Here is a 7,879-nt window from a genome sequence, read left to right as displayed (position 1 = left end):
CTGGCCATGGAACAGGGCTCGCCCAGCCCAAAAAAATGCAACCACGCTGCTCTGCCAAGACTCAGAAAAGGGAGAGGCTATGTGAGATAACTTGTGGCTTTGCTGAAGAGAGATTCATCATATTCCAGGTTGAGAACATTGAAAGGCAGTGATGGGCTGGGAGGCAGAAAAGAGAGAAGAATGTTTTATGCAATCTCTCTCAAACACGTACACACCTACATCCACATGCACCATCCGTACCCCCAACACCCTAGCTCCATTTCTTCCAGATACCAGAAAGGCTTCTGCAGCTTGCTGGCTGTATGGTACTCACGCAGCACCCTGCAAGCTCCATCTTACTGATCCTGTAGTTTCTGGGGCTGGCGGGGCTGCTAGCAGAAATACTCCATCGCCAGCCTACTCCGGTAGGCTGCAGCATCCCCTGCTAGCACCCATGACCCGTCCTCCTCTGAACATCGTCACGAGTGTGCTTACTCAGCTGGTGTGCTGGCAAGTGCTCCAGCAGGATTATTTGACGCTCTGACAGTCTGAGTGGTTTTGATTGAGTGCATCCACAGCTATCCCAGCCTGCCACATAACTTGTATTCCTAGCTCGTTAGTAACCTGCTGAAAATGGCTTTTTGAAGATTAGGTCAGAATCACCCCAGACACTTCCATCTGACAGCTGCTGGACAGCTTTGGTTGACAGGGTTTATAAGCTAAACCTCTACCCTACCCTCACGTAATGCTGCTATACTATGCTGAGCTGCCTAGGATTTGCAGTTTGTACCTGTGGCCTCATTACACTTTAAATAGGATGATGTGACCAGAAAATTAATAGTGCCTTAATGAAGAGATGAATCCAAATGCTCCTAGCTTCACATCAGCTCTGATTTATTGATGCAGGTGCCCAAAAAACAGACCTGCAACTCAAAAAGGAAAAAGCAAAGGAAAAAGAAAATATTTCATTTGCTTTTTGAGTAAGTATTTTCTTGTAATTAATGAATGTGCACCTTGTCCTATCGAGATAAACTATGACTGAACATGACTTGAGGAAGCTAGTTTACCTTAAGGGAAACCGTGCAGAATAGTAAATCCTTGGGCAAATATCTTTTATCAAGTGGGATCATAACTCTTATCTACAACAAAGGACACTCTTTTCCTCCTTCTGTCCTCTTAGCAATCATGTTTCATTCAATTTAAAACTGCAGCGGTTCATACTCTGACAAATAATACCATTTTTTAGATGCTCGGGCTTTTAGATGGATGGTTACCTGCAAGAGCTCGAGTTTGAAAAATTGCTGCGTGAGTGACAGTGTTGCACACTTTTGAACCCCCTGGTTTTGAGCCCTACATGTTAACACCTCCAGCTATTGTTCTGTAAAATATCCCTGGCTTTTCTGAATAATGGATTCTTTGTCAGTACGCAAGATATGAGCATGAATATTAAATAATTCTCCCTACTGAGCCATGACAGCATGCCATCATCATTAGTGTAAATGATCCAATTTACAGCCATAAGCATGCAGGAAGCTGACTGAAACAGATGCAACTGCACAAGATTTTATGACAACCACGACTTTCCACCCACCAAAATCTCTCCATGCAGTTTAAGGTCAGATGATTGTCAGCAGTACTACACCAACGACAAGAGTTTGGGTCCCACACCCAATGCATTTTTGCTATTTAAAAGGCACAATCTCAGATGAACAAGCATACGCTTTTATTCCTGGATATATGCTCTCTGCATGATCATCATTTGGGACCCTGTGTGTGGATTTTTCACTTTTTTGAACACTCATTAAAACAATCTAATCCAGTGAATCCATTACGTCCAGATTTTGGCTGGACTTCAGACACAACACAAGGGTGCTGCTACTCAAGATTTAGCACGCAGGCAGTCGCCAGAAAAGCATTGCCACAGAAAGAGAAAACTCAGAAGGCTACAATTCCTTCTCTTCTCTTCATTGACACAGTGGAGTAGTAGGTATAAAGCAGATTATTAGCCCACCAATTAAAACAGATGCAGCGACAAACAACACAGAAGTCTTATCCCACTGCAAAAAGGCAATTCAAAATATATTTGTGTCTGTGTGTCTGTGTGTGAAGCATTCAACCCCATCTAATGCATTTTGCACATCCACTATAGAGCAAATATAACATAACCTGGGGGGAGAAGGGGAATGTTTAGTTTTGGAGTAAACAGTGCTGGGAATAAAATATCTTACCAGCTTCACTTCCATGCCAAGAATGAAGATAAAAGGAACATTTCTTAAGCTTTTAACTATCTCTGACCTGTACGTCTCTCCCCACATTCAGCTCCTGGTAAAGCCGGTGGTCACTGAAACCTCTGGATGTCTGACCCTCCATTATAGCGGGCAGACAACAGTGTGGGAGGGAATCCAAGTTAAATTAGTCACTAATTCACACTGGCTTGCTTCACAATGCGAGCCCACTGAGCAGTCAACCTTGCACGGAAAATCCAAAGTTTACTCTCCTTTCCTGTGAAGTGTTTTCAAGGTAATTGCACAAAACAGGCCCCAAGAGAAGGGCAGGTTCTTTGAGTGTCTCAGGATGTCAGTTGAGAAAAAAGAAAAAGGGGGGAAAAAATCACAAGACTTGACAGATACATCTTGAAAGAAGAAAACCTTTCTTACCTTGGCGCACTCCACGCTGGCACACTCTGCTTCCTGGCAAGTGACTTGCCCTTCATCACACAGGCAGAAGTCACAGCGAGTACTATTCCACATCTCACTGTGGTACCTGATAGTGCCATCATACAAGCAGTTTCCCTTGGAAGACACACACTCCTCACAGCACTTCCCAGGACGCTGCACTTTGTTCTCCCCCTACAAAACATCAGGAACCATTGAACACGACTGTCTGAACCCGTTGGCACGGGCACAGTGATACGTGCAGCCAGGGTCTCAGAGGTGAATGATTTTTAACTACCTTCTCACAGGTAATAGTGTCACAGGTCTCTCTCAGACATCTGACTTCTCCTCTGTGACATGCACATTCAGTGCAGGTATTTTTTTTCCACTGTTCACCATGCTGTTCAAAAAGAACACGTATTCAATTGTTAAAATAAATAACCAAATTCCTTCCAGAAATCTGTGCTGCTTATGGAATATGGTGGCTCCTTCTGCATGTTTGTATCCAATAATAAACGTTTCTTAAAAAATGCTTCTCTCTACATGATCAGCAAACAGGAAGAAGAGGTATGAGGTCTAGATGACACTGTGGTGTGTATTTCTCATTAATTGCAAGCCAGAGACATTGGTGAGGTCTTAACTATTATTATTAGCAAAACATAATCATTAACAGAAAATCCCACATACTTACATTCATTAAATAATGCATTAAATTAATTCCAGATGATACAATGAAAGCTATAAATACTTCGAACCTTCACCAGTGCTTTCTCCTTTCCTCCTTCAAAAAAGTGTGAAAAGAAAGTGCCTGATGTGCTTCACCCTGCAAACTTCCTTTCTGCTTGCCAGCAAATTCTTATCTAGTTCTAATTTCTTTCAACTCTTTTGGCTTTCCAGGAAGAAAAAAAGCAACGGTTGTACTAAGCTATCAGTGCTGGCAGAAAGTTAGATGTCACGGAGAAGGGGAAGAGAGATGTGCCAGAACTTGTGAACAACTGCCTTTTGGTGTGGCTCATCAAAGGTTACCTGGTACACCCTTCCTGACACCGAGCAGGGCTTTGGAACACATTCTGGGCAGCATTTTCCAGGAGACATAAACATAACTTCATCCTAAATAGAAAGCAGGAGAGACAAGTAAAATAAGAGCATGAACAGTTAACATGGGGCTCAGCATCACCACCTGGAATTCCAGGCATTTAGTATCTGTGTGATAACCCACAGCCACTCAAGGCTGCAATATCTGGGGGCGTCTTCACAGCATGAGATCAGTGTAGAAAGCTAGAAAGATATTTCCTTCATCTCATTTTCTGGGCTTCTTTGGATGGCAATTGAGGTCCAAATACATAGATGGGTATATAGATGCAGATAAACACACACACACACACGAGCTAAAGTGCGTATATTCAGGTACACAGATACACAGAGGAAAAAAGTATATATAAAGCTATGTAGAGAAGCACACTAAAGCATGAGATAGAGGAGAGAAGAGATTTTTTTTCCTGGTACTGCCACATTTTGAGGCTTTCAATGTGTGATTTACACTCACCATCTCTCAGGCATTTGCGCGGTTTTAGTTAAATTCATACAGCACAACTGTCCATACAGGTGTTAAATTAAAACTGGATTATCCTAATTTAAACTTTTTCATGACTGATTTAAATCACATCGGAATAGGTTGGCACTTCACATCAATATAACAGTTCCTGCATGCCCCAACTCCATCCATCCAAAACATGTCTGTAACTCCCCTGGTACAATTTCACATACATCCAACCATTTGGAATAGTATTGTTCACCAGCACCTCCCTTCAGCCACATCAGGATGACCGGGAGACTGACCTGTGGGACTGAAAGTAGCGTAGAAATACCAAGCACTATTACCTCATCCGCTTTGTTAGTCAAATCACTAGCTTTCAAAGAAAGAGTGGAAGACTTTGTATAAAAAGTTATCAACGACAGACTTCCCAGCAGAGTTAAAAGAACTCTTCATCTATTTTGGTGGGATATGTGGTAGGACATTCGGGTGCACTCCTGCATGCAACAAGCATTTTTGAAGTTCCTTTCCCTCAGCACGCAGGGAAGGGCACAGTTATCTGAAAGATGGAAGGAAGATCAGAATTTAATACTGGGAGCATTTATGTATTTGCTTTCGACAGGGAGTGGAGAATGAAAAAAGTGACAGAGATAAAGGCACATACAAGAAAATGATAGGTATGATTGAGAGCAGAACAGGATCCTTGCACATCCTGCCAAGGTCCCTTCCACCAGGAACCTAGCTAGGAAATATCTGGAACACCATCAGAATTGGCTTCCTGCTGCATTAACTTGGATGCTCTTAGCCAATTATTCTCAGACACATCACAGCAACAACACAGTCATTTCTGTTTCCACAAATTAAATCATAATGATTAGCTGATTAAACACTAGTGCAATCAGTCAGCGGGTAACATCAGTCCATTTGGAGTGGGAAAGGAGGAATGTAAAGCACGCATAAATTTGTTTTAATGCACGGTACTTAGTCAACAAACACTCACTGAGTATCTCAGGACAAAGCAAAACAAAATTAGCATGCACAGAAACAGGTGGGCATTCCTTCTATCAAAAAAAAAAAAGTGTTAGCTGCACAAACATCTGGTCCAGTAACAGAAAGCTGGGTAAGCATCAACAGGAAAAAAAGTTTATGACTACTGCTTTTGTTTTTCTCAGTGCTACAGGGAAGCGTGCTGAGCCAGAACACACGTTTCAAGGGAGCTTCTGGATTCATCATTGGAGCGTGGTAATAGATTAAAAAGTATTTGGGAAATGGCAGCTCCTAAAACATAAAGTCAAGGTCAGAAAGAGGGATTTCCAGGGAGCCAGTTCCTGCATTTCCTTAGCAGGAGTACACCAAGGTGCCCAAGAAAACTGTACAATGGGCCTAACAAAAAGAAATCCAACGAGCATAGTCACATCCTTAAGCACTTCCAATATAATAAAGAGAATTCAAAAAACTGAGTCACTTGTACAGAGTGTGGAGTAGTGTGTATAGTCTGCTGCTTTTACTAATCTCCGTGTTAACACTGTATATGATCTTGTAGTGTTTTGGTTGGTTTGATCACTGCACAAGTGCTGAGAACTCATCATTTATCCACAGCAAAGGCCTTGGATACAGAAATGTCCCAGTTCTCCCAATTGGATAAAACCATCAGTCACTACTTGAGCTTGCCTAACTTATCTTACCAGTTTAGTTGATTTCTAAACACAAGCACATGTAAGGAATAGTGCCGAGTCTTTTCTTTCAGCTGAAGTTGTCTTGTATTTCTAAACTCTTTAAGTCAAAAGTCAAGTTCATCCGCGTTTGACTACTTTCAACTGTATTTCTAGAGTTCTTGTAAAAAAAAAAAAGTACACAAGGCCTGCAAACCAAACTTTTCAGCTGCAAACCAAACACTGAAATTTGTGAAGATAAACCCCCATTAAAAAATCTTCTGTTTTTATTCCTTCCCTCACAGAAATAAGAACATTTCCTGATCAACCCTACATCTTTTTTTTAGTATAAAACAAAAAGCAGTTTCTTTAGACAGTATTTGTGCTTAATTAGCCAGCAAAGGCACGATAAGAGTAAGAAGATATTAGGGAAGAGACAGACAGCAGGTGTGTACTGACAGACTTAACCGTCACTCCACATCATTTCCACACATCAAAACTCCCTTTTCCAAATCGCCCACTTCTCACACAGAAGATTTGCCTGCTAATTTGTACATCCGCATGAGAAATGGACCTTGCCAAGGGAAAGACGATAGTCATGAGTAATGTCTCCAGAAGGCCGATGGGTCCTGACCTGGCTGCACAGCAGAGGCTGGCAGGAAGCTGTGAAGCACTGAGTCGCGCCGTCCCTGCAGACACATTTGGAGCACCCACCAAGGCGCCAGTCCTCACCATCCTGGAACAAGCGTCCATCAAAGGAGCAAGGCTCTAAGAGATATGAAAACAAGGGGTAATTTTCTTTTCCAATGCCCTTTAATCCCTTTCCGTCACCCATAATTAAAACACAGATTTTGTGCATGTCAGAATTCAAAACTCTGGTTTGTCAAAGCAGGTAATGACAGTAACAATTCCACCAGTTTTCAAGGGCTTTAGACTTGTGAATTAAGAGCTGTGGATGCACTTCTCCCCCCTGGACTTCTATGAGAAAAGGTATCCAATAGTTCAGGCATTTTGGAACCTGCAGTCTGAGTCTGCAAGTGCCAAAGGTACCCTCCGTGTATAGGAAATACCTGCATCGTTTCTTCCAGATTTTAATCTCCAATATAAGGACATATTAGGCACATCTGCTCACTGCTTAAAGCTTACCACTTCCTCTTGGCCTATGGGCAAAGCCATTAAAAATGTAAATACGGTAAGCAGGACAGAAAGACAATTGAGAGACACGCTTGACGCCAGTGTCTTCCCAACAGAACTGAACAAGAAAAGAAAAGCTCTCCAGATTTGGGTCTAAAAGGAGATTTCCAGTGACCTGCTCGGATCAATGAAGCCAGACAGTGCCCCATTCACATGCCATACTCACCGCCATGGCCCACACATTTGGGACAGCAGGATCCCTGAGCAGTGTATTGCAGCTCCCCTCGTCCACAAGTGAGGGCTGGGCAGGCCGTGGGGGTGCAGTTCACCTTCCCGTGGGCACAGGAGCACCGGACACATCCAGAGCTGGCCCACTGCGTGCCATGCTGCAGTGCACAACACAACCAAAGGCACAGAAAACACATGCATGAATCCAGCTGCCAGTGAGATCTGTAAACATATCTTCTCCCTTTTAAGCCCACCTAGACTAGTATTAACTTTAGTCTTTTGCAGGCCCAGTCAATCTTTGCACATTGTAGTCCTTAGTCCTGGCTGCACTGTTGGGGCAAAAAGTAAATTAACACTGGTAGCAGCAAACCTGGAGATCAGCCGAATTTTCCTTCCTGCTGCAGAGTGGCATCCAGCAACAACACACTGCAAAAGACCCAGGTTATTGGATACACCCCTACAGTTCCTCTAAATTTAGAGACATGGATTTTTTTAGAGAAATATTCAACATGGGCCCTGCCCTTGTTTCAGCTGGGATAGGGTTAAATTTCTTCCTAGAGCTGTGTTTTGGATTTAGTGTGAGGAGAATGTTGATAACACACTGATGTTTTCAGTTGTTGCTAAGTACCCTCCTAGCCCAAGGACAGCTCCCATGCCTACTGACTGAGCTAGGTACACAAGATGGGAGGGAACATAAT

General features: G+C 42.8%; 1 protein-coding gene across 1 annotated transcript in view; it reads right to left on the bottom strand.

Annotated features, from left to right (window-relative positions):
* The window catches only part of FRAS1 (Fraser extracellular matrix complex subunit 1), a gene marked incomplete at its 5' end in the record, with an annotated part of 117,283 nt that overhangs the window by 96,195 nt on the left and 13,209 nt on the right, over window positions 1–7,879 (bottom strand). The window contains 5 exon segments of the mRNA XM_009587766.1: window positions 2,637–2,828; window positions 2,932–3,033; window positions 3,660–3,743; window positions 6,454–6,587; window positions 7,180–7,339. Coding sequence (XP_009586061.1) covers window positions 2,637–2,828; window positions 2,932–3,033; window positions 3,660–3,743; window positions 6,454–6,587; window positions 7,180–7,339 — 672 coding nt within the window.

Source organism: Fulmarus glacialis, unplaced genomic scaffold, assembly GCF_000690835.1.
Source record: "Fulmarus glacialis isolate BGI_N327 unplaced genomic scaffold, ASM69083v1 scaffold2551, whole genome shotgun sequence".
NCBI lineage: Eukaryota > Metazoa > Chordata > Aves > Procellariiformes > Procellariidae > Fulmarus > Fulmarus glacialis.
Note: the sequence above shows the minus strand (reverse complement) of the source record. Positions and strands in the feature narration are given on the sequence as shown.